This window comes from Sinocyclocheilus anshuiensis, unplaced genomic scaffold (assembly GCF_001515605.1).
Source record: "Sinocyclocheilus anshuiensis isolate Anshui unplaced genomic scaffold, SAMN03320099.WGS_v1.1 scaffold322, whole genome shotgun sequence".
Classification (NCBI taxonomy): domain Eukaryota; kingdom Metazoa; phylum Chordata; class Actinopteri; order Cypriniformes; family Cyprinidae; genus Sinocyclocheilus; species Sinocyclocheilus anshuiensis.
The window spans coordinates 87,458-115,069 of record NW_015542366.1 but is presented as its reverse complement, the minus strand read 5'-3'; the positions used below and the strand labels follow the sequence as shown (position 1 = coordinate 115,069).

At 36.5% G+C, this 27,612-nt stretch overlaps 1 protein-coding gene across 2 annotated transcripts in view; it reads left to right on the top strand.

Moving 5' to 3' along the window:
* The window catches only part of LOC107692111 (SH3 and PX domain-containing protein 2A-like), a 92,866-nt gene that overhangs the window by 31,232 nt on the left and 34,022 nt on the right, over positions 1-27,612 (top strand). Inside the window, exons 4-5 of one of the 2 annotated variants that reach the window (XM_016491016.1) lie at positions 1,320-1,411; positions 15,383-15,408. In XM_016491016.1, coding sequence (XP_016346502.1) covers positions 1,320-1,411; positions 15,383-15,408 — 118 coding nt within the window. Of the gene's footprint in view, positions 1-1,319; positions 1,412-10,343; positions 10,399-15,382; positions 15,409-27,612 lie in introns of those variants that run through there. The other variant, XM_016491014.1, reaches the window with a different exon arrangement.

Genomic DNA, 27,612 nt, shown 5'->3' with positions numbered 1-27,612 from the left:
TCCACACACACACACACACACACACACACACACACACACACACACACGCACACACACTGGAGGTTAAAGTTTAAAGTGGGCTGAGACAGTGAGATAGGTAGCATTATGGGATGTCTTGGAAGGACTACTGAACAATTTCCCACACACACACACACACACACACACACACACGCACACACACTGGAGAGCAGCTGTTAAAGTGGGCTGAGACAGTGAGATAGGTAGCATTATGGGATGTCTTGGAAGGACTGCTGTTGTGGCAACAATTTCCATGACTTCTACACGAAAGACATTAAAAAAACACATCCAAAAATAGTTTAGAACATATTAACGTAAATGTGTCCTTAAGATGCCCATCTATAATGTCAGTCAATTAAAAATTGTAATAAAATGATTAATCGCATATGTAAATATTTGATGTGAATTGCGCATAAATAAAGACAACACAAAGACTTTATGCTCATAAAGACTGAATAATATTAATTTGCAAAAAAACAAAACAAAAAAACAAAATATTAGTACAATTCCTTATTGAGTTTGTGTACGGTTCAGGGGACATGCATTTTATTTATTTATTTTTTAACCACTCTAAATTGACAGCTTTTATTTAACATTTATTTAAATTAGCCTTTAATTATGTGACAGTTGATTATATGACATTTAAATAACTAACTTCCTCCAGATTTCCTCTACACATCAAAATCCCTTCATGAGAGAGAGAGAGGGATGTGTCTTTGCTTAAACATATGATGTTTACCAGCTATTTCCTGAAAGCTTTAATTAGACAAACCATCTCCATTTAATTGCACTGTGTTCTTCAAAGATAAATAAATAACAGGGTTTACTCCAGGGATTCTTCAGAGGAGTTGTCTCTCTCCCTCTTTCCTTATTATTTTTTTCCTTTGTTCTTTCTCTAATTTTCAAATCATTTTTGAGAGCTTCCAAAGCAGTTGGAACACAGACTGAATTTGTTAGACAAATGTTTGTGCGATTTGTTGAAGCAAAATTGCTCCTTTAGGATCCAAGTCAAGTAATTTAAACTAAAATCACAAGTAGAGTTTTCTTTGCTTTTTGTAGCGTTCCACACATTTCAAAACATAAATCCAATTCATGCAGAAAATTATGTTTTCTCTTCCTGAATTTACAAGACTTTTCCTTTTCGTCACCTTGGATATCTGTATTTATCATTGACCCTTATGGAGATTTCAAAGGAAATAACATTTGGTATAGTGGGGATTCATTAGTCTGCTGTGTTTCTGAGTGATTGTTCTGTTGTTTGGGGTCTGATTGTCCGGTTTCATGTCCTGTCTGTCTGTCAGGCGCTGGTTCGGCTTCCTCCCCAGATCTCGCAGAGTGAAGAAGTTCTCCGCTTCTTCGAGACCAAACCAGATGATATCCACCCTCCCGCAGAGTGAGTGTCACACAGACCTTCACAAATCAATGTCTGCACATTCTCTCACACAGAGCAACCTAAATGAATGCATTCACACAAATATGATACTATGGCTATATTTGGAATGGAATACAGTACTGCTTAATGCATACTACACAACACCGTATGCTGCATAGTATTTTTAAATAATAGTATGTGAAACAGTATGCAGGAACAACAAAAGTTCAAAGGGTGATGCATCAATTTTGTCTCGGATGAATAAAAATTAAAACATATTTAGACATGTATTTAAAAAAACCTGTTCAAATGACTAAAACTTTACCTAAAATTAAAGTGAAATTGGAAAATATAAAAATAAATTCAAATAACAATAAAAATTATAATAGTAAATCAATGATTAAGGAGAAACATCTGAGCAAAAAGTCTCCATTTCATTTCTTGGAGAAACTATTCTGATATTAAAGATAATAAATTATTTATTATGGCACTGGAAATGGAAGATGCATTGGATTGCACTGTGGGACACAATATTCCATGCAATGTTTTCTGGGTATTCAGAAAATTTGCTATACACAGTGTACATGCTGCATACAGACTTGCCTGATTTCTCACACTCCCACACATTCTGCATGGTGTTGTGTACATTTTTGAACCTCCTGCTGTATTTACATGCTTTCCTTAGATTAGGGCTGTAAGAATTTTTATAATTTGGCTCTCAAGAATGTCACTTTTTAAACGTTAGAGAATGCGTGTGTGTGTGTGTGTGTGTGAAGAGAGGTGCAAATGTTTCTATGTGTGAAAGAGAAAGAACCACAGTTTTTCTTCATTATCCAGCTTTAAGTTACTCCCAACCCGACACCTCTTAATCACAGGGATGGTATTGTTTAATTAACACTGATGTGGATGTGCACAGTCCTCTGTGAGTGTGTATGAATGGCTTCCCCCTGGCTGGGCCGTAATTAGCGCCCATGAATCCCATGAAAATTTGATCCAAAAGAATAACCTAAAAAAAATGAAAGACAAGAAAAAAATTAATAGAGAAGAGAAGGAGAAACCCATGTTAGGAATAGTTTGTTTACTACACTACCATTTAAAAGTTTGAGGTCACTGAGATTTTTTTTTTTAAAGGAATTAATACTTTTATTCAGCAAGGATGCATTTAATTGATCAAAAGTGACAGTAAAGACATTTATGTTGCAAACAAATCTAGAAAAATGTATCTGTAAATTTGTCACAGTTTACACAAAAATATTAAGCAGCACAGCTGTTTTAAACACTGATAATGAGAAGAAATGTTTCTTGAGCATCAAATCGAAATGATTTCTGAAGGATCATGTGATTTGCATCACAGGAATAAATACATTTTAAAATTTCAAATATAAAAGTTATTTTAAATTGTATTGATATTTCACAAAATAACTGTTGTTACTGTGTTTTTGATCAAATAAATGCAGCCTTGGTAAGCATAAGAACCTCCTGTCATAAACATTAAAAATGTGAACAGTAATGTATATATTTAAATTAATTATTTATTTTCATTTGATTATTTTAAATATAAACAAATGGTACTATAAAAGCAGTACAAATGACTTGAGCATCAAAGGTTTTTTTTATTATAATTTTTTTTTTTGTAATCTCACGTAAGCAGCTCTGTTTGCTGTAGAAGTGGAATGAAAAATGAACACGAGTCTAAGACCGTTTACTTTCATCCTTGAGTCTTTATATTTTTCTGTGGCACTTTTTCTGTACTCGGAGCTCTCCGTCACATACTCATTTTAAATTATCTGCTTTTCTTTCCCTCTGTCTGGATTTCTCTCTGGTGATATGAAGTAGGCAATCTATTTTCATGTTCAAAACACATTCATGCTGCAGTGGCGACACACAACCACAACCACACACACACACACACACACACACTGCTCACTCTTTACAACCATGCTTTAGCTATCCAGAAAAAAAACAATTTTGTCTGTCATCTGCAGTGCAAACTTGAACACTCTTGTGATTTTATGTTGCTGCTCGTGTCTGTGGACAGTTCTTTATATTATAGCAGTCCAACTCTGACAACAAATTATGAGTGTTTGTGTGCCTGTTTGTGTGTGTGTTTACAGGATGTCATAATCAAGGACATACATTTAAAATCGAAAACGTTTCATCTAAAGTACATGATAAAAAATAGATCCTATTCTGATTGGTCAATACAGTGTTCGAGCAATTTCGGAGTGATTATTATTCCATCTGCAGCACTGGTGATTGGCTCAAAAAGTTATGTGGTTAAAAGTAATGTGGCCAAATAGATTATTGATTAGATTATTGTTTGTTATTAACAATACTGTTTTCCAAACTGCTTGTCCATAGGCTGCTGTGATGCTGGAGCCTATCCTAGCATTTAAGCATAATGTTTGAGTATTTGTTTATATATTTGTGACCCTGGACCACAAAACCAGTCATAAGGGTAGATTTTTTGAAATTGAGATTTATACATCATCTGAAAGCTGAATAAACAGCCGTTGATGTATGGTTTGTTAGGATAGGACAATATTTGGCCGAGATACAACTATTTGAAAATCTGGAATCTGAGGGTGCAAAAAAATCAAAATATTGAGAAAATCGCCTTTAAAATTGTCCAAATGAAGTTCTTAGCAATGCGTATTACTAATAAAAAATTAAGTTTTAATATATTTACAGTAGGAAATTTACAAAATATCTTCATGGAACATGATCTTTACTTAATATCCTAATGATTTTTGGCATAAAAGAAAAATCTATAATTTTGACCCATACAATGTATTTTTGGCTGTTGCTACAAATATACCCCAGCGACTTAAGACTGTGGTCCAGGGTCACATTTGAGCAGTTTGAAGCATTGTTAAGATCACTTCTGAAACTCTAGAGCAGGGTTATTGCTGTGTAATAAAACAAAAACTATTAAAAAAAATATTTCTGGTACTTGAAATGAATGTGAACTGAAATAAAATATAAAAAAGTTAAACATTTTATTTCAGATAGTTGGCAAGGTATAATTTCTCGTTTTCTTTTACTAAACTAAAATAACTACTGTATATAGACATATTTTTATAAAAAAAAAAAAAAAAAAAAAGTCCCATAATAAATAAAACTAGTAAAAACAACAGCAAACAATAAAAATAAATAAATAAAAATAAGTAAATAAATAAATAATAATAATAATAGTTGATTTATTAATTGCAGCGCTAGTCCATTTATCCCTGTCACTAAGCTTTAAATGGCATCTGTTCCTTTTTTGGCAGACGCTGTCATCAGTTTTGAGAGTGTTCCTCTTCATTAATTTTAGTGGTTTATGCACCTGATATTCGAGGACTTTTCCATGTTTGCGTGTGTGTGGTTTACAGACTGTGGCCTATATATGATAGGTGAATTTATATCAACCTAAGCTGGATGAGTAGGTCTCTCAGTGTCAGATATACACAGACTGAATCACTTAGAGTCCAGCAGTTAGTAAATCAAAATGAAACAGGGGTCCTGATCTTTAAGAGAGTGTGTCTGTGAGTGTGGTGAGCGTCCTATCAGTGATCAGTGTCTGTGTGTGAAGTTTCACTTCCTGGCAAACACCCACAACACTTTAGATTGTACTGTACATATACTAAATTTGTATGTGTCTAGCAGTAGATATACTGTAATTTGCCACACAAATGTATGTATCGTTCTATATATATATATATATATATATATATATTAATTCTCTAGCAGTAGCATACGTTCTGCTCAGCTGCCTTGTTTTTTCACAAAAAAAACAATATTTCACAATATTACTGATTTTATTGTATTTTTAAACAAATAAATGCAGCATTGGTGAGCAGAAGTCTTTTTTTCAGAAACATTTAAAAAAATTGGACAAAGCCCAAAGGAAATGTATTAAAAATGAAAATTCTTGCTGAATTTGGGAACCGTATACTTTCTGACATGTCTTTATATATCGTTATACTGTATATTACTAAATGTTTATATACTGTAGCAGAAATGGTAAGAGTGTTATGCTACTGTTTCTTACTTACCCACATAATTATTCCAGTATGACTTCCTTTCTTCTTCTGTTGAAAAATGTACTGAATACTCTTTTCATAATGATAGGAAGTGCTGTATGCAGCTGTGCTGTTTCACTCAAAAAGAAAAACAAAACAAAACAAAACACCATAATAGAATCATAAAGCTTCGTACACACCGGGACGATTATCGCGCACGCTTATCGCCGACATTTTTCGACGCGTCTTTTGTGTTCATACTCAAGCAATTTTCGCTGGCGATGAGCCGAGTGAACGTGCAAGTTCATTCCCTGACATTAGATGGCGCTTAATGAAAAACAGAAATACCCCGGTACACATCGAATCCTATTTGATCTGCAATTCCTCTCCATAACAACTCCCTCTTATCGAGATTTTTGTAGTCGCTGTCGTGTTTGTCATAAAGCCCTTTGTGTTCAGACACCAATGAGACCAGCAGCTCTACATTCATCTTGCCTCGATGCATCTTCTTGGTCTACTTACTTCCTCTTTGTCGTTAGGTATCAATGTGTGCTCGGCAAGACCGTTTTGTGCTTGAGCGCCACCAAGTCATGTTTTACTGTAACTTCAGCAGCTCCAGGCACGTGAACAAAAGCGCCAATCTCATTGGTCGGCAAGTTTTTAACGCGGCGCGTCAAACCCAAAAAACGAGCCCGAGGCATTGTTTTAAAAATGGCGCTTTTACGCCTCGTGTTTTGCTCGTCGGTGTGCACACTCACATTGGCACCCTTTGTTTAGTCACGAGGCGTTAAACGTCGGCGATAATCGCGCGCGATATTCGTCCCGGTGTGAACAAGCCTTAATAGTATGACTAATACACTATTTCAAGTCTTCTGTAGCTTCATATTCAGATTCAGATTCACTCATAATCTTCTTATTTTATGGTGGTTCTTTGTCATTTTGAAGCGAAGCAGCTAGTATTATTCAAATATCTTGAGTTTTCATTGTTGGATGAACTATTCCTTTAAATGACCAGATGTCTGGCTCAAGCTAGCCTATTAAATTGTATTACTTGGGAAATATTACAATCATTTGCCACTATGAACTGTTAAACTCATGTCGCCAGATTATTATCACTCGAAACAGATGGTCATTTCGTTACATTACCTAGATTTTCCTTCTAGGAGAGATGTGGAGTCATGGAGTTCATTGAATGATGTGGAATAATGGATTGGTTGAATGTTGTCTGTCGTCAGGACGGTTGAAGTGAAGGTGAAATTTGAGATGCATTTGTGCCGTGTAAGTGTGCTGCTAGTGTTTCTGTTTTTAGACGGATATGAATGATTGATTTACTGAAGATTTCCACCGGGAAATAAATTCCCCTGAGGAAAACACACACACACACACACACACACGCACGCACGCACGCACACAAGCACTCTTGATCTTGAGAGCTTGGCCACTTTCAGCAAATACTGAACTATGATCAGATTTCCCACCTGAAGTAATATTCCCACCGGTTTGATTTCAAACGTGTAACTGATTCCATAACGGTACTTTGGAAATCACAATATCATCTCCCTTCCTGCGTGTTCATGGCATTTGTTTTGTTTAGTGTATTTGTTTTTTAACTACCACAGTTTGTGCCGTAAGACTGTGTGTTTCTGCTGCACGGCTGTTCTCAGGGACAATGTAGGCCACTGTTGACAACGAAACCTCTCCGTTAACACAGCTGGAGGGAAATAACTCCATCCATCTAATTCATAATTACTGCTAGACAAGATTGGACAGTGAATTCAGGGAGTCAGACATTTTGTGTTTAACATTTAGCATAAATTGGAGGGAAAAAGTGATTTTCTGTACTATGCTGCTATGCGTGTATCAGGATTGTCAGGACTTTAGTAGTAACTAATTTTATATTAGATAAGTTTTTCCTAACATCACATTGCAAAAACGATTTTTTGAAGATTATTGAATACTATTTCAGTTGGTCTACACACATTAATTCAATGTGTTACTTGTTTCTTAGTAATTATATGTGAAATGTACCATCTTTTGTATGTAAAAATAGTTTCGAAGTAAATCTCACACCATTTTCAGTGTAGTTCTCACAGTATTTTATGGAAGTAAGCTACTGAATCCCTCAGTGGCTTAGAGATTAGAAATAACAGAAGTCTAAAATGTTTTTATTTTGTATTTTTTCCCCAAGCAAAGGGGAAATTGACTATTTAGAGCCATCTGCTGGAAAACTTGCAAACTGCAGCTTAAACAGACAAAACGTGAAAAGTGAATGTGTCTTCCTTACATATGTCTGATTCTCTTAACCCCCAAGTCATTATGTGGAATTATGGAAGATTTAATTGATCACTTTTTTTTTTTTTTGTAAAAGAAAAAGCTAATTTAATTCTGATTTAATTCTTTACCCTTCTATGCACACACGTTATGTAATATTTTCTGGACTTTTTTTTAAAGCTTAGATTGGTCAAATATAGCATTATATACATACTTTACAGAAACATCCTATCCTGACATAATCAAATTGTCAGTGTAGATTAACTGTTATGACCACTAGAGGGCACTCTAAAAGCATCTACTATTATAGACTTGCATTCTTATCCATTGTTTTATTACCATGTAAAAGCCTTTTCCATAGGAATTTTCAGGAACCAGTTACTGTCGTATTTACTCAACAATGTCAATGCTCACTTGCATTTCGGACTTGTTGAGTGTTAATTTTGGACACTGCATGCTGAAAATGGAATCTACACATTTTTGGTTGATGTTGTAAAAATCTCATTTTAATTGGAATAAAATAAATATAATTTGTTATATGCACTAGTATTTAGCTGATGGTCGTCTGCTGTCTATTAGTCTCTCTCTGTCACACACTCACACATAATTTAAATACAATCTGGCTGGTTGCTTTTTCTGTCAGACACATTTTTTCCACCCAGACAGAATTCTTTACATATCCAGAGCTCACAGACAAGTGACTGGAGTCCCAGGAGATCTGTGAACACTGCAGCATGAGAGAGTGATTTACCCTTAAGTGTGCAATAGAGTGTCACACAAAAGCTGCTATCCAGTACAGTCAGAATTGCGATGTCATGGCTGTAGAAGTTGCACCTACAGTACTGTAAGTATTACTGTACACAATCACACAAGAAATATCATTAACATTCAAAATCACAAACCATAAAAAAAGAATAGCTTAAGATCCCTCAAGTATCTCTCTGTCTGTCCATTATTTCATGTATTGAACCCATACACTGACATCAGATCTGAGACAGATGGCAGTGATCAGAGCAGCGTTTCCACCACAAACAAACGTTTGCTATTTTAGACCATCTGATGTTGTGCAGTCTCTCTCACTTGTCTCTCTCTGTTTGCCGACTGTGTACAGGGGAGCATTTTTTTTTTATTAGCTGGTATGATGGATGGTTGTTGGTAGACTGTGTATTCCCACATGAAGTGCTATAAATCCTGGTTGTTCTATTGTCTTTCTGTGTAATTAAATGGGGTGGGGGCTCTGACATAAACCCCTTAGAGAAACAAGTGGCATCTGATCGCAGTGCTTGAAATAAATACACTCAGATTAGATAAAATAAAAAAATATAACACATTTTTCCAGACTATTTTATTTTTACTTTAACATTTGACAACCACAGTGTCCAAATATGTTGTTTATTTAAAAAAAAATTGTTTTTATTTTGAACACTATCTCTAGTATTTTAATATTTCAATATTATTTATATTTTAAATATTTTGCTTGAATTTTTTTGTGCACTACCGTTCAAAAGTTTGAAAAAAATTAACTGACCCCAAACTTTTGAATGACAGTGTATATATAAATTATATGTGGTTTGTAATGTTTTATCAACATTTAAAGTGTTAATTTAAAATATGAAAGGCATATGTAATAGGTTATGGGCATCTGGGCATAAAACAGGTCTCAAAGCGTAAAGTGATTTTGTATGAAATGAAAGACTCATTCAGTGGAGAGTCTCATGAATGGCTGGTTTAGGTGCAAAACCAGGTGGTCACTGCTGGTCACAGTGACTGATTATTGTGTGGCTCTTCAGGGGGTTAATGCCGGCTAAAACTAGTTAATTATCTAAAGTGCTGTTGCCTGGGGGCCTGATAAGATGATCAGCCAAGGAAAGAGACAGACAAAGAGACACAGAGAAAAGACAGAGGATAGCCAAAAATAATTGTGATTTAGTTCAAAGTTAAAGGCCTGTTTCATGTGGCATGTCTGCTGAAGTCCTTTTAGGCGAAGGAATGTTCATGGAGCAAATTAATGTTAAAAATGGAAAGAAAATGACATCATGACAATGCTGATTGGCTGATGGTGCCACAAGAATGTACACTAGCCCTTAAAGGGATAGTCCAACATAAAATTAAAATTTGGCCATCATTTACTCACCCACATGTTTTTCCAAACCTGTATGATTGTCTTTCTGCTGTGGAATGTAAAAGAAGATATTTTGAGTAATGTTGATAACCAAACAGTTTTGGTTCCCACTGACTTCCACTGTTGGTAAAATACAGTGGAAGTCAATGGGAACCGAAACTGGCAGAACAAAATAAAAAAGATGGTGAAATAGTCCTAAAACCCTTACGACCCTCAAACAATGGAAAAAATACTGTGCTCTGTTGAGTTATCTTCCAGCATAGTTCCTAAAACCAGATGGGTTTGCTGTTAGTAACCGTTAGACTCTGTGATTGCTCTGCATGAGCGTTCAACAGCCAGAGTCAGATTGGACCAGGTGGATGTTGTGGTGCAAACGCTGTTCCCTCATTGTTTTTCCATATTACACAATAACAGTGTCCCCCAAACAAATACAGAATGGTTTTAGGAACAGCAGATTGATTTCAGACACCTTCTCCAATCACCAGACCTAAACATCGGTGAACCGTCGAGAGAGTTCAGGAGCTGAGAGTGTGAAGTTCCACTGGAGATCTGAAGCATGAGGGAGGATCACTGTGCTCTGTGTAAACATGCATCAGGAAGCTTTAGAGTCAGTAAGTGCTAGATCTGTTTGTAGCTCAGAAGTCTTGTTGTATCACATGGTCCAGTTTCCCATCCACACTGAAGCAGAAACAGAACAATAATAGAAACCAGAGGAGGCAGCCAGAGGCTTGAGTTATTAAACATTGCTTGGCATTTCTTGGTATTTTTGTTCTTCTTGTGTGCGTATGGTTGCGTGTGTATTTTTTTTATGGTTGTGTGTGTAAAGGAGGGACCCAAGCTGTAATAAGGAACAAAAATATCATGGTAACTCAGGGTTGGTTTGATTTGGGCTTTGCAACCACCTTGCAATGCCGTAGAAATGACCCAAAACACTACCAACCGCACAGCAATAAGCCAAAATCACTCAGAACACCCTTGCTAGTTTCTTTCTTTCTGGTAAATGTGTTTAGTTCAGTTCTGTGGAAGAGTCAGGGCTCATTGGTTAGCAGGTCCACTTGTTTCCCTCCTTTCCACACCTCCTGTCCTCCTCCCCGTCCCGCTCTCACCTCATGAGACTGTCCACCTCTCAGCCCCTCTAATACTTTGCAGATGCTCAGGCCAGTAAATACACCTCACCGCTGCACCGCTAACTCCCACCTTCAGTCACTGACACTCCTGCAAATGCACAGTGAGATGCCATTGAGTTTAAGCTTGTGCAAGAGCTTAGTTGAGGTGTTTGGAACAAATTCAGAACCTCTGAACTCTACTAAACACACTTTAACAACAGCTGATGAACCATGCTGTTCAAAAGTTTTGAAAGAAATTAACACTTCTGTTCAGCTAGGAAGCATTAAATTGATCAAAAGTGAGAGTAAAGACATGTACAATGTTAAAAAAGATTTCTATTTCAAATAAATGCTGTTTTTTTAACGTTCTGTTCATCAAAAAAATAAATAAAAAATCAGTTTCCACAAAAATATTAAGCAGCACAACCGTTTTCAACTTTGATAATAAGACAAATGATTTATCATGTGACACTGAAGACTGTAGTAATGGAGTAATTTTTAAAAAACATTAAATACAAAATCGTACCGACCACAAACTTCTGAGAGGTAGTGTACCTGTCCAGTTAACAGTGTTATTCTCTTTTGCTTCTCTTTTGTTTCTCTCGGCTCTGCTTCCACGTCATCTGTTTTACTGAACTTGATTGTCAAAATCCTTTACTTCAGTCTGATATTCTAATCATCTCATATTCACAAGGATGTAACTGAATTATCAAAGCCCAGTGCTGGCACAGTGTTTCTTTTCTTCTCTTTGTCCTGTTCTGTTTTATTTATCATTAATGTTCTGGTTTTATTCCACTGTAAAGGGCTCATTCTTGATAATGTTTTTTTTTTATATATTGTGCTTCATATTTTGCTCAGGGCCTTGTACTAATTGAGGCAAGCATAACATCCCTGCAGTTTAGGGCTCTCTGGGATAGGAATATTCTAGAACTTTAGAAGTATAGCACACTTCTCTGAGAGCCATAAAACTTCACTGCATAAAGTAGATGTCAAGCACTTCTGCATAAACGTTCTTTTCTTTGCAACTCAAGGAGTAACATTAGCCTGTAAATGTGTGGGATTGTGTATTTCTCGCCCCGTTTATATTTAATACTGTTCTTAAAGGTAATGGTTCTTTATTGGCATCTATGGTTCTTTTAGGAACTGTTCACCATAAGATTCTTTGGGGAACCAACAATTTTTCTTCTTAGGCATTGCTGTGAAAATCCCTGTTTGGATCCTTTATTTTTAAGGGTGTAGATGCCAATAAAGGACCTTTATTTTTTATTGTTATTGCTGTTGGGGCTCCAAAGTGAATTTCAGTTGCATGACTGCACATCAAAAATTTTAACATTTATTTAACACACTATGTTTAAACGTAAAATATTAAGAAAGTTGACCTTCCTGAAAGTCAGTGCATAATTTACACACTTCATTGCTGTCTGAGCTGGCGGCCGCCATTAGTTTGACAAACACTGAACAGGCCTGCTATTTAAATAGACCACAGCAAATGCCAGAGATGACTTTATGAAGATATCACCCAGACACATAACAGAGAAAGCCACAGAATGCGATGCATCACTCGTGGATTTATAGATATTACTTGACTCAGGTTCAGGTGGAGTGAATGAACAGAGCGGTGCCCAATCAGTACGAACTACCATTTCCTGCCTTTCCTCAACTGTCATCATACGCTGCCCCTCGTTTAATAGTGACTCTGGGAGTGATAAAGCTGAAAACTCTAGATTTTTTGTCTGAAACTTTTGTGTTGCCGTATATTACCTGCAGACCCAGTGAACTGTCACTTCCAATAACACTTTCTCGGCTAAACAGTCTCAAGCGATGAATGTGAAGTATTTACTATTAGATACGACTCGAGAGGTTAACAGCCGGAACAATTGGTCTGAAGAGGTTTGGCAGAGACTATTTACTGAATTTCAGCCATGGAAAACATGCACAACAAGCCTTTAAAATTAACCTTTATGTGGAGTTCCTAAAGGTTTAGTCTTTGGTTGCATGTAAAGAAAGTACACAAAGCGTTTCTAGTTTACTTTTTAAATGCAAGAAAGAAGACCAATCACAATTCAATATGCAAATGATTAAATTTCTTTTAAGTAATGTTATTAAAAAACAACAAATACCACACCTGATATTGATGAATGGACTTTGAATGCATATTTTGTAGTTTTTGCTTTATTAATTAAAGAAGAGGCATTTATTTACCCAATATGCTTATATTTCTTATCTTTTATTACATTTTTTTCATTTATTTTTTTTAATCCCTACAAGACTCAGTATGATACTTGATGCAAATGCTGGCATGCTTTAGTCTCTTAAAACTCTGGATTTTCCTACTGTTCATTTCGGACATATTCATAAATGTCATGTCCTATATCTGTCTTAATGGTGGCAGTTTCCTTTTATAGACACAGATCTCTCTGATTTAGGGCTTTTAGCACAGTGTCCTGCCTCTATTCGTCTAAAAAGGAGTTCATTCTAGAAGGCTCGCAGTGACCTCATACTGCTGATCTGAAAAAGAGAGTATTCATTCTCCCACGGGAGTCACAAAGGAGGAGATTGAGCGAGAGAATGATGAAAAGAAAGAGATGCAGAGAAGATGGAGGCCTTGTCATATTTTGGACTAGATGGGGGGAATGTAGATATTAAGCAAGAGCCCTAAAGGGTTTTTTAGGGAAATACTGGCCATGAATGTTTGTTTGTGTGTATCTGGAGGGGATCAAAGAGACTGGCATATTTTCATAAAATGTATGTCATGTAATAAACTTAATCTATTCTAATCCAACTTTTCGAATGGAACTTCATCAGCCACTTCCATTAACAGTATGGTTGTATTATGCACCAACATCATTGGCATTACTGCATTTTTATTAAACTCTGTTATAAATTCCATTAATTTATTAGACATAAATTATGTTTGGGTGAGCCACCTGTTACTGTACACTCTAAATTATGTTTATGCTGCTTAGAAACACTAAACAGCATCCATTAGGCTAATGAACTGCATTACCAGACAAAAGGATTGCTGTATTTAATATTTTAAATTTAATTGCATTTATAAAAATATTATTAATAATAATTGGATAAATTTTTTATATTTATATTTGTTATTCTTATGCATCTGTATTATAAAATAATAATTGTTATATATATATATATATATATTTATTTTTTTATTTTGTAATTTTTTTTACATAATAAAAATAAATAAATCCTTTATGTAAAACACTTCATTAGCATTGGGTATGAAATGTGCTTCATAAATGTGCTCCTGTCTCTACTTAAATAAATGTAACCATTAATCAGACATTGGCATCTTTTATCATATCACGATTACTGCCATTCTATAAAAGCAGTTTAAGACACAAATGAACCAGTTCAAAGGTTTACATAGCCTTGTTACCTGGATGATCAGTTTTGCTTTTCTAGCATCTTCTGCATATTTGAACCCTTTCCAACAGAGACTGTATGATTTTTAGATCCGTCATTTCGCACTGAGATTGCAAGACTCGTACACAACAAACATTCACTGATGCTCAAGAAGGAAACACAATGCATTAAGAGATTTTGAATAGGATGATAATGTGAATATTTCTTATTTTGTTTAAAGATCATATTTTTTTTATTTAGTACTGCCCACAAGAAGCTACAGAAGATATTTACGTTTCAGTGCAATAGTACATAAAAAAATAACATGCAACGTTGAGTCAGCAGACTTAAATGTGTTTCTCTCAGCTTGAAACTTCAGAGGGACATTTGAACATTAATTTTGTATACTTAGCAGTCATTACAATGCAGAAATTACACTTTTAAGATGCTCTTTTAGATGTTATTAGTGATGCTACTAACCATCGACACATTGACCACAATATCATAGAGAGAGCAACCACTTAAAAACCATCTAACAATGATGCTAAGTTCTCAGGCCAACTTCCAACATTTAGTTTTGCAAAAATGTGTACCACTCATTTTCTTCAGAAAATGTAATAATATAGTTATTCTATTTGTAGTTTTGTCTTCTTTCCATTCATCTTTCCAATGTGTGTGTGTCCAATGTATGTGTCTGCACGATTGCTAAATTTTATTGTTCCCTGCATTGACATCACTTTTCATAAATAGATCTCCTCCCTTGTCAAGGTTTAACTTGATTTTTCACTGATGGATAAGCGTCACACACAGGCCGGGTGTCATTCTGATCTATTAATCAGGGTGTGTTAAGAGATCCTCCCTTTTTATCCCAGAGCTGGAGGATGAGAGGAGGGACGGGGGGGATAAAAGGATAGAGAAAGAGCTATGGTTCTGTTTAGGTCACATGATCAGATGTTGTGCGATAGCAGCTGGCCCCTTCGATCTTAACACACACTCGTTCCTTGCCCTGGCACACATCTTGCTCTCACTGTATCTCTAGTGTGTGTGAGTGTGACAGCTGTCTGCTGCAGGACATTGTATCACTGTGACTTACTATGTCATTCTGCTGTTGCTTTTTTTACAGGGATTATGGATCCAAACGCAAGTCAGGTAAGACAGCCTTTTATTTACCTCCCATCTGAGTGTTAAACCTGTTGCCGGGTTTAAGGACTAACTCTGCATGCCCTCTCTGTTATTGCGGCATTGAATGACTTGCTGTTTTGCACTCAGCTCAGGGTAGGGAAAGGGTTTCTTCAGAGAATCGCACATGACTCAGAGGTTTTTTGAGCTCTGGGAGTGTCAGCTGTAAAAGGTTTGGGAATAACTGGCGGGACTTTGGAGGAAAGCCACATGAAAGTATGTTCATTTGTACTTTATGCTGTTGCCAACATGGTCTCAGCCAAGTTGTCCAGCTGAAGGCACAGAAAAAAAAACGTGGCACCACCTTTTTCTTAGCATTTGGTGCTGTTTATTTTATTTTATTATTATTTTTTTTTCCTGAGTTCATGTGTAATTAAATATATATACTTATTTTTCAGGCTGTTATTATAATGTTGAGGCACACAGACCTGATTTATGACAAGGATTAGACCAAGTTTCCTTTGCATAGCATGCTAGGGTGTGTGTTTTGTGAGTGCAGTTTTGTGCAGTTGGGACTCACTCAGAGATGCATATCCACACACACACACACACACACACACACCATTGAACACTAATGCAATTTGGATTGGAGTGAGTGTTGGAGTTCCTGTTGTCTCTCCCACACACATCCCTTAGAAACATTTTCCGTTTTTGATCTGTTTGCTTACCGCTTGTAAACACACATTCATTTGCTCTGACAATACTTGAAATTTACTAACATTTGCATTTAGTTTTGGGTTCCAAATATGCAATATAGATGTAATCAGAAGTTTTGAGTGATGTATTAAATAATTCCAGATGTTGGTATATTTCCTATTATTTATAACTTTAATTTTCCAAAAAAATAAATAAAAATAAAAATAAAATTAAGAAGTTGTTTCAAGGTGCAATCCTCTATGCTGTTTTTATAAAATAAAACTGGCAGTTGTGGTTGCCAGAATAATTCTGTAAAATATACAGTAAAAATGTTATAGAGCAAGCAGTAAATTTTACAGTTTAATTCCAATTTAATTTACAAAAACAAACCAACCAACCAGTAGATCTAACAGCTTTTTTTCTGTTGAATTAGCATAACCACTCTGATCCTTTAACTTATACTGACAACCAGCATAATAACACAGGAGGTAAAGAGAAAGACACATGATAAATCAAAGTTCATCACAAGTTGCTTTTCCACAAGCTGAGGTAAATATTAATATATAGAAGATGCACACAGTGTCATGGATAAATACAAAACACCATCATAATAACACACGTGGCATTTAAATAATACAATAAACATTCATTTAACAAAGTAAGATGTAACATGAAACCCTAATGTACATAACTAGTGAGAACTAACTAAGAATAAACATTTATTTCAATGAACACCCAAATGGAAAGTGTCACATTAAAAGTATGGTCTTTTACCATTTAAAATGCAATCATTTTTACAGTAAGTAAAGTACATCAACATAAAAAGTGCTCTGTCTTGCAACACTTAAACCAATGTTTTGCGATATGGAATCTAGTACTCATGTGATTCTGATGTTAAGAGCTGAATGTGTCTAGAGGGTGAAAAGCACATGTACAATCACATGCATGAAGTTCAGCCTAGAGTCATTTCTAGTGATTTTTTGGGGGAAGGAGTGCAGAGTTATGGTCTTACAATGTAGTTATTTCAGTACATTTGTGATGAGGCAAAGTGCTAGACAGACAGGTTTAGTTTTATAGATGATGTTGGACCAGATTGTAAAGAGGGCAACATTAAGGTTTGTGAATATGTGTTTAGATCATGCTTGTCAGATCAAGTATGCACTAAGGTGTGTGTCACTAAGTATGAAAAAGCCATCAGTACACAAACACAAATGCACATTTGTTTTTCTATCATGTTGGGGACTTTCCATTGACTTCTGTTGTTTGTATAAATGTTATGTTTAATGGTATTGGTTCTATCCAATAATGTTAAACCTAACCTCTTCTTTTCGAGATTTTGATTAAAACATTTATTAAATACATCCTTGTGTATTTTGATTTAGGTTTTATTATGCTTACAGGGGCAATTGGATTCATTGGTGTAGGCAAAATCTGATCCAGACAAACATCCACTTTTTTAGACCAGTAGTTATTCTTGAGAAACGGGCAATTGTTTTGCAGTATTCTATTTATCAGGTCTGCAGTGTCTATACAAATATTTGTCTGTCCATTCATCATCTGTTTGTCTGTTTGTTAATTCACATTTATTTGCTCTCACAACATTTGAAAATTGCTAACATTTGGGTTATAATTTGACCAGCAGCTGAGCAATTCCAGCTGTTGTTTTCGCCCTTCTGCCTCTCATTTGACAATAAATCATGTGCAACCACTTATCATTAGTATTTTGGTTTACTGGAATTCATATCATCATCATCATCACCATCCTCTGTTCCATTCTGTTTTTAAGATGACCATGCGCATCTGCCAGACATCAGTAGTAATCTGTTCGCTACAAGTGAAATACATCCTGAAGATGTTATCCTAATTACTCAAATATGTATTTTGCAAGATTGGTAATTTATTTTTATGTTTAAAGATCTGTGGTTTTACTATGTCCCCATCTCTCGGTCAGTTTGAATACCTTGCTTGTTGGTTTCCATCTTCATGAATTATCTCTGAGGGTTTAGCAGGTGGAAACTGCAGCTGGGAAGTGTCATTATCAAAAACAAACTTGTTGTAGGCGTGGGCTTTGTATATCCCCTGACAGTCCCGTTTACCAAAGCTTCCACACCGTGATGAGAAATTTCATTTGAAAATGTTTTAAAAATGGCTGATTTGCATGACAATGTAAGGCTTGGAAGGAGCATTGTGTTTTCATTACAGATGGGCATCACTTCCTGTGTCAGCAATGACTGATTATGAAAATATTTACATTAAAAATTATACATTATTTCTTTAAAGCTTTTTACATCAATTGCAATCTATATATTTATATTTATATTTCCATTAATGGCAAAATTAATGCATTAATGGAGTGACTTTGTGGTTTCAGGTTACATTGTTACACCAGTAGGTGGCGAAAAGTGAATGTTGCTGAGCAAATCTTTCATTTATATAAACAGGAGATTTATATATATATATATATATATATAACGCTGAGGAAAACTGTACTAGGTAGGGTTGTGGAGTTACTGATGTTATGAGGTGTTAGTGCACCTGTCCATCTTATCTTTTTATTAATACTGCAGAACTTATAATTACATACAAGCTCAGGCCTGGATCGCATTCTTACTTAACGAGATTTGGCTGTAGAGTACCTACTCTTTTAGCGCTCGTTAAGTAAGTACTTAATGAAATGAAGTACCTACTCATTGAGTAGGCGGTTTCGGACGCAGCCAGTGTGTTTATGAGCGAGTCATTGAATCATTTACTCAGTTGACTCGTTCAAAGACGCTGATTCATTCATGAACAAAACGCCACCTACTGTGTGTTGCACAGAGACACACAGCGATGTTGTGGATTTGTTTGGAACTATTTACGTTGGCAAAAACAAACAAGTAACTGTAAATATAGTGTAAGTTACTCAATATTAATTTGTTATTGTTAACTTATGGCACCGATTCGGCGGTAGGCTTGAGGTGAAACTGCTCGTACTCTGTAACAACAGTACACATGTTTGTTTCATATTGCTTAAATACTTGGCTGTAATCTTGGCTGTATTGACAAACTGCTAACTGTTTCATGAAAGGAGGTGCAGGTAAAGCATACCTTCTGCTTGCAATGGAAACAGGGCCAGTGTAATCAAACTGAAATTATGTGTATCATGAGACAAACTTTGATATTGCCATAGAGACTAACAAACTAAAGAGGTGTTTCCTTGTAGGCTTAGGTAAACAGTTTAAAGATAGGGGTCACAAGTAGACTTTTATAGCTTTGTGGTGGCAGAAAGACTGGAGTCTCGTTTCCCTCTGAGGTGGCCCTCCTTAACGGTATATGATTACAATATAATCACTCATACAGAGCATAATTCAATAGTATTACGCTATAGCTGTGGGACTTTACGCAAATAAATGGCAGAGCCCTGACTGAATCCTTTATGAACCTCCAGTTCGTTTTTGAACCTCTCTGATAGTCCTGATGATTTATAGCTACTTTCAGCCATTCTTTGCATGAAATTGTGGGACATTTCTGTGATTAGTACACATTCTGCCCATAACAGACCCATTAAAGTCATTTATTTTGTCTTAATTATTAAATTGTCATATTAAATTCTTCTAAAAACTCGATGCTTGGGATTTTGTTGATGCTTTAATTCTTCACATTGCACTTCAGTGATGGTTTACGTTGTTTTTAGAATTTTTTTTTTTAGATTGTTGATGTTTTTTGTTCATGCTTTTCACTTTTAATAGGTTTTCAGTTATACTTTTCATAAAACTTTGATTATGCTTTTCACTTGGTAGAATTTTGATGATGCTCTTCAATTTCAATCAATTTAATAGATTTTTGTTGATACTTTAAACTTTTTTTTTTTTGTAGGATTTTGTCGATGCTTTTTGCAATCCATGTAGGACACTTTGTGTTAAAAATTTTTTTTGTAAAATTTCAATGATATTTTTTGTTGATGTTATATTTTTTGTTGCATTTCGATGATGCTTTTCAGTACTTTTGCTTACCTTGTAAATACTGAAGGCTGTTGTAATACAGTAAACTCTATAAGTATATCAAGAGTTACATAACTCTAAGACCCTTAAGAGCTCAGTTTGGCTTGTTAGGCACATTTCTACAGGGAGACCATCTTGACAAGCAGATGGGTTTGAGACACCTAAGCCCCCAATAGGGAACATTTTTGCCTGTTTCTGTCCTCTCTGAACTGCTCTTATGTCAGTCTGAAGACATAAACCACCTGTTGAGAAGTTCAGAGCCCTGAGGATTAGATAAAGAGTGCCAAAACCGTCTGATCTGTCCTTCACACTTCACAATAGGGGAAGTTTATATGTGATCTGCACCATCATTTTGAGTAATTTTGAGTTTAATGATGTTTCAAACTGTTTTTTTTCCCCAATCCATTGTTGAGATATAGCAATTTAAATAGTGAATATCATACAAAATATTGACAAAAGTTAGATTTATTTGAACACACATTAAATAATTAAGACATCAATAACAGGTTAAAGTGATAGTTCACCCAAAAATAAAAATTTTGAAATAATTTACTCACCGCCGCTGAACATGACCTAGATCTGACACGCATTGTATTTTCTCACAACTCTTTACCTTTTCTGACCCAGTTCAGGTCTTAAAGTCTCTACTAATGAGCTGACAAGTTGAGCGGCGTGTGCAGGACAGGAAAAATAGTTTTTACTGTATGACAGGACAGGAAACATAGTTTTTACTTTTTGTTCAATTTAATACATCTTTGAATGGTAGTGAGTGAAGTGAAGTGACGTGTAGCCAAGTATGGTGTCCCATACTCAAAATTTGGGCTCTGCATTTAACCCATCCAAGTGCAAACACACAGTAGTGAACACACACACACACACACCGTGAACACACACCCGGAGCAGTGGGCAGCCATATTGCTGCGGCACCCGGGGAGCAGTTGAGGGTTCGTGCCTTGCTCAAGGGTCTCACCTCAGTTGTGGTGAGGTATTGATGGTGGAAGAGAGCGCTGGTCATTCACTTCCCCCACCTACAATCCCTGCCGGACCGGAGACTCGAACCCGCAACCTTTGGGTTTCAAGTCCGACTCTCTAACCATTAGGCCACGACTGAAGCAATGCTTTTTCTGTTAATTTGCCATTAAAGGGGCCATAGGGTGCTACATGCACTTTTACAAGTTGTTTGAACTGAAATGTGGACTGGTGTCTTACTTTAGACCCGCCCTGAGTGAGCTGTCATCAGTCCGCCATTGTTTCACCGCTGGAGCAGATGTAGACAAGAATGACTCCTAAGCGATTGAGGTGTTCTGTTGTTGGTTGTAATAATGAACATAGCAGTCGTCATTTACTCCTGACATCTGAGCCGCTGAAGACGCAGTGGATTACGTTTGTTTCTGAAGGGAATGCACCCCCCGATCTACATAAATGCGTTTATGTTCGCGCGAATCATTCGTGATCCAGCTTCACCTACAGAAGTGAGTATAAGGTTTTTTAATGTATCTTTGCAAATCGCCTTTCCTGATAATGTGCTAATTAGCAAGTTTCACGATGAATGCGGCTAAAGTAAACAGTCCCTCAGAGAGCGGCTCGGAAGAGAGGGGCGGGGTCAGCAGAGCTCATTAACATTTAAAGGAAAATGCTACAAAAACGGCTTGATCTGAAAAGAGCTGTTTTTGAAAGGGTAAAAAAGGTGTTTTTTACACTACCATTGAGAAATTTTAACCAAACTATGTTACAGACTTTTCATTAAGACCTTAAAGAATCATATCAACTTGGAAATGGGCATCCGATGACCCCTTTAAGCTGCATCTTTTGTCCAAAGCATCATATAGTTTGTTAATCCAGTCCCCCTCGAGGTTAGCCTTAGGTTAAGTATCTTATAAAGACTCAATGGTGATAGTTTACAGATCATACCTTGGTGGATTTGAACTTGCAACCTTTGGGGTCCTGAGCTTTAACCACTAGGCAACAGCACCCCCTGCACCTGGATGTTTTTACAACACTCTTCTTATACTGTTCAGAGGTCTTTGTTCCTTGGTGAAGAAAGGACATGCTTTACTTGCAGTTCCCCACATTCTGCTCCTCGTGTGAGAGTCAGATGTGGAGAGGGGGAAAACCGAGGCGGGATTGTGGGGTTCTGCTGGAATGGGGTCAGTCAGACGTGGCAGAGTGGGTTCAGTGTGACGTCGAACCAGCTAATCTTGTTTACACAAGACTCAGGGCTCTGTGGAGGAGTGGAGGGGCCATACGGAGAGAGAGGCGTGTGGAACAGATGGGGGTTTTAGGGGAGGAGGGATAGTTTTAGTCTGAGAGGAATGGCCATGTTGGCGTATGTATGTGTGGTGTATGTTTGTCTGTTCCAATGAAAGGAATGGGCTTAAATAGGTCAGTGTGGTTTTATGGATAAAAAGTAATTTTTTTAATGATGTTTAATGAATGCAGTTTAAAATAAGAATGTAATTATTGTAAAAATAATACTTTTTCCACAAATGTTGAACTGTGAAAACTATAAATAATAGAAAAGCTGATTTTTGTGTGTGTGTGTGTGTGTGTGTGTGTGTGTGTATGGGTCAAAGATGAAAAGGGGTTTTCAAGTATTAAAAGTTTAATGCAGCTTTTTTTTCGTACATTAGAATGTGTCCTGTTTTTTTTTTTCTAAGCAAAAAATAATGACACTTATTATTACCATGATTTACTTAAAAAATGTCATTCAGTGGAACAATAGTTTGTATATCAAAAAAATCTTGTCAGGCATATTTAGAACAAGAATCATTGGATGACATTAAAAGATTATTTATATGTATCTGCATACCTCTGCGCACCCGGTTCGTGCAGACAGGATACGTCATCAGCGCATACACGCACGCTGTGCAGACAGAGCGAGAATGGCAGACAAACATCAACAACCTGATCTTCCTTCCTGGTATTGTAGTACTTTTAAAGTTTTCTTACCGGTGAATGACACATGATGTAGCCCAGCGGTTCCCAATTCCAGTCCTCGCGATTCAGATAACCAGCTCGTTAGAAGTGAGCTACGTGCATGAACTGTGTTCCGATCCATATGATCGCTACACAGTGTTCATTGCTCCCTCCTCCCTGAGCGGTGAAAATCCGTTGAAGTTTACTTCACTTCGGAACATGGGCTGGAATTGGGAACCGCTGATGTAGCCTATTGTAGTAATGTTGTCTCTGGTATTCTGGTCTGTGAGCATAAATGCGTTCAGTGGGTGTGGCTTTGGACGGTGATTGCAGGGAGGGTGGGACGTTCGCTTTCAGTGCTATCAGGCTACAGTTAGCATTTTCCAAGATCTCCTACTGCACCTTTAAGGATCACAGTGCAGCCCCCCAGAAACTAAATAATTGTTATTTTAAATCTTTACCAATCTTAATTGCTACTATCTTTCAAACCACTAGGTTTTAGCCATTTGTCAGCAATAAGTTTTTAATCACCAAAATATAATACAATTTTGCATGATCACTTTTTCGGTTGCGCTTTATTTTACAGTACGTGCACTTACCTGTTCTTACAGTGTACTTACTCAAGAAAGTACTTGATAAAATAAGGTAACCACATGGGTTAAGATTAGGTTTAGGGGTAGGTTCAGGGTTAGTACCTAGTTATTAACCAGTTATTGTAATTACAAATACATAGTATGTTCAGTACAGGCGGAACAGGACTGTAAAATGACATGCTAGTAGCATGTGCTACCACTTTTTCTTTTACATATTTTAATAAGTACAGGTCAGAATAAGTATGTTTGTTTAATTTTTACATGTAAATATATCTGTTACGCTGAGAGATGATGGAACATTATTCCACCCATATTTTGACATTTTATTTTCATAAAAGTTATTTGAAAAATTTAAGTAAACACTTTACTTTGCATTTAATATACTTTCAATATATATAATCACTTTGTTAAAATGTATGTTGATGCGGAAACCAAAATGGGATGTTTCGTTTTTGACCCATATGAATGTGTATGCGTATGTATATGTATGTATGTGTGTGTGTATTAAATGAAAATGAAAATTAAATATAAACAAATTTAACTATTTACATGTAGAGATATTCTAAAAAAACTAACCTAATTAAAATGACAAAAGCACATAACTAAATTACTAACAATTAAATTGAAATTAAAACGAAAAACAAAAAATGAAAGCTAATTCAGAACAAAAAAACTATAAAGGTATATAAACAGTACTTAAATAATACTGATCTGGGTCTGGAACCGGCTAAAACAATAAAATCTATACACAAGGTAAAATAATTATGAAAAATGAATGATGACAGCACAAGACTTTAATTTAAGACCTTTAACTTTTAAAAAGATGTTCTAAAGTGTTAATGAGATCTTTGTATGGTAAAAAGAAAATAAGTTTTTATTTATTTATTTAATTAATTATTCCTGGAATAAAAATCAACCCCTGTAGCATAAAATTTCTCCAAAAGTACCACATATGTACAAAAATAGATACGTGTTGCTTAGCATGTGTTTTGTTGTTTAAAGTGTGCAGACTTTTCTTTCTCATGTGACCTCTCTGCCAAAACACAATTGGTCAGTATATGGTTTGATTTTCGTTTGTTGATGTTTTCTTGATTTTGCGGTCTACATGCTGAGCCTTCATAGCCAACAACTGAGGCTACGTCCACACGAAGCCAGAGCTTTCCCTATTCTATCTTTTTTTCCCCCTCGTCTCAAGAAATATCTGCGTCCACACGAAACCACAAAACGATGTAGCTGTAGCGAACCGTGACTCTTGAGCCTAGGCCCTCTCCCCCTACCCTCGTTGGGGGAAAAATCTACCAGCCTAGCTTACGGTGTCCTCTTGTAAAAGTCATCTTTGACAATTCCACCTGTGAAACAAGAGGCTATCCAGCATTAAGGCGGTCGCACACCGGACGACATGTGCAGCCCTGCACCACGCCACACCACGTCTTTAAAATTCCCACACATTGTTTTCTATGACTGTATGCACACCGGCGATTGTCCGCGGATCCCGACTCCGGGCGCTGTTCATAATCCTGCCGTGCCACAGAGCGCCTCAGCGCTACTCACATCATTTTCCATTAAATTACATTATATTTGAACCAAATTATTGTTAATGTACATAATGACTTCATCCGAGGTTGGAAGATTGTGTATTGTGCATTTTTTAGCAAAACGTTTGTCTTTCTGTGGCTCCAATAAATTCCGTGATTCATTGTGCTATAGATTGCAATTTCTCATCCCGTTTGCTGACGCGACGCGTTCAGTGTGTGATACGTGTTGCACCGGGGTACCACTGTGCTTCTCGTCCGATGTGCGACCGCAAAAAAACAGCACAGCGAGAGTGACTGATATTACCAAAATAAAACAGCTAAATTTAAGTCAAATGCAAATCCTCATTACAAATATCTGCACTTCAGCGGGCAAAACGTACAGACACTCCCTCCCATCACACAAAACCAACAAATGTAATGTGTTTAAGACAACACATCATGACAGCGCTGACACAAAACAAATTAGCGACAGACACTTCATGACAAACAAGCAGTGTTTATAATAAATAATATTATTATTGGCTCAGCGGCCTAGTAAATGTCCTCACTTACGTTATTTGCGGCTTCCATCGTGATGTGAATAATAGTTAGTTAGTTTATCAGCATATATATTTTTTTTCCGAGAGATCCCCACAGCGGGCGGAACTTTTCATAAAGTTAGTGATAACAAGGCCCGCCCATTTAGAGGAAAGATATGACTGGTCAATTTTTCTGTCATTCGAAATTACTCCCCCATTGATTTACTATTGCTTGGCCCTCTGTAATTTCATAGCTGGACCACGAATCACAGAGCCGCAAAAGCTAGGCGGAAACATTCAAATATGTAGAAAATGGGCGGTGTTAATAAGTACATTCACTGAATATGCAGATTTGAAGAGGTTTTTTTTTTTTCACAGAAGTTGTATTTATTTTATTTAGATGATGTTTGTCAAATTATGAATAGCTTAAAATTAGTAATAATAATTTTTTAAATTAAAAATATTATATTTTAAAACATTGATTAAAAAATTTTAAATATTGTTTTTACAATAAGTTAGGCCCTCTCTGAGGGCCTAGAGGGCCCTGACGGTTCCCCACTGCGATGTAGTATACATGCCAGACCAGTATGTGGCGCTGTAATTCTGCCACAGAGATACACTAAAACCGGAGAAGACTTGGACTATGCGCATAAATCTTGCACGCGGTATACAAACGAACATGGAACAATACATTTATTAATCTGTGTTAATGTTAGTTAATAAAAAGACAATCGTTCAGTGTTTGTTCATGTTTTTGTTGCTGTTACGTGACGTAGCGGTGTCTGACTAGGGGCGAGACGTGGGCTGATGACGTCATCGTTTCAGAAAATATATGGATTCGCTGTCCACACAAAAATGCAAGGGCGGCGGTTTCATATTTATCCACTCTGGGACCCGGTTTCAAAAAATATCGGTTTCACTCTCCCAAAACGCCGGATCCGTCTAGACGAAACGCCTATACGATACAAAATGTATGCGTATACAGCTAAACGTGTCTCAGTGTGGACGGGGCCTGAATCAGTTCATAATATTCAAATCAACATAACTGCCTTTTTCATAGCGACCAAAATATCTCCAGTGTACTAGGAAATCCCAAGCCAAGACATGTCTACAACTAAATAGATCAAAGAGTCTGTCTCTTTTTACAAAGATGTCCATAATGAACAAGTTTTGTATTCTCTTTACGGTTATGGAAATTAGTGTTGTCAAAAGACCCGGTACTTCCATACCAAAGTCGGTACTAAAAAAATGAAAACGTTACGGTACCAGGTTTCTTTAAGTACCGGTGGTACCGAGTACCCGGTCAACCCGGTTCTTGATGCGTTATTCGAAAGGTGCGCAGATGCGCTGTCTTCATAAAAGCACTGAGACATGGCGACCTCAAAATGAGGAAACACATCAAACTAACAAAACACTTTAAAGACAGACACCCGGATCAAATGAAAGAGTTCAAGAAGGTAAGTTTAATTTCATCCCATACATTGATTTATTTGTGGCTGCCCGCCACAATATCAAAACTCACCGCCACAAGTAGATTTTCCAAAAGGCTTTGACTTCGTTGAATAAACATGAGCACTGCACGTGTCAAAGTCAAAACCCGATGCGGGTGTTTTTATATCACTGTATTTCTGAAGGAAAACGACTGTCTTCAGAAAATTATGGATGTCATTTTCATTTCATCTGGCCTGTAATGGCTGAGCAGCGTTTGTGAGCTGAGCGCTGCTTTGTGTACAGCAGTTACTGGGGAAACCTCTTTCTTTCCCGCTCTACAAGCGCCTCCTGCTGGCAGAGAATGAATTTGCATATATATGCCGCCACAAATAGAGTGCAAGTCTGTGGGAAACACCGCTTCTCTTATAAATATTATTCAATATTTTAATTTGAATGTCGGATTGAAATGAACATCGCTGTTATTAAAGTAGTTAATCGTTAGCATAAGCGCGGCTAGCCTAATATAATGAGCATTAGAATGAAGTTTCTTTATTAACTATTTAAT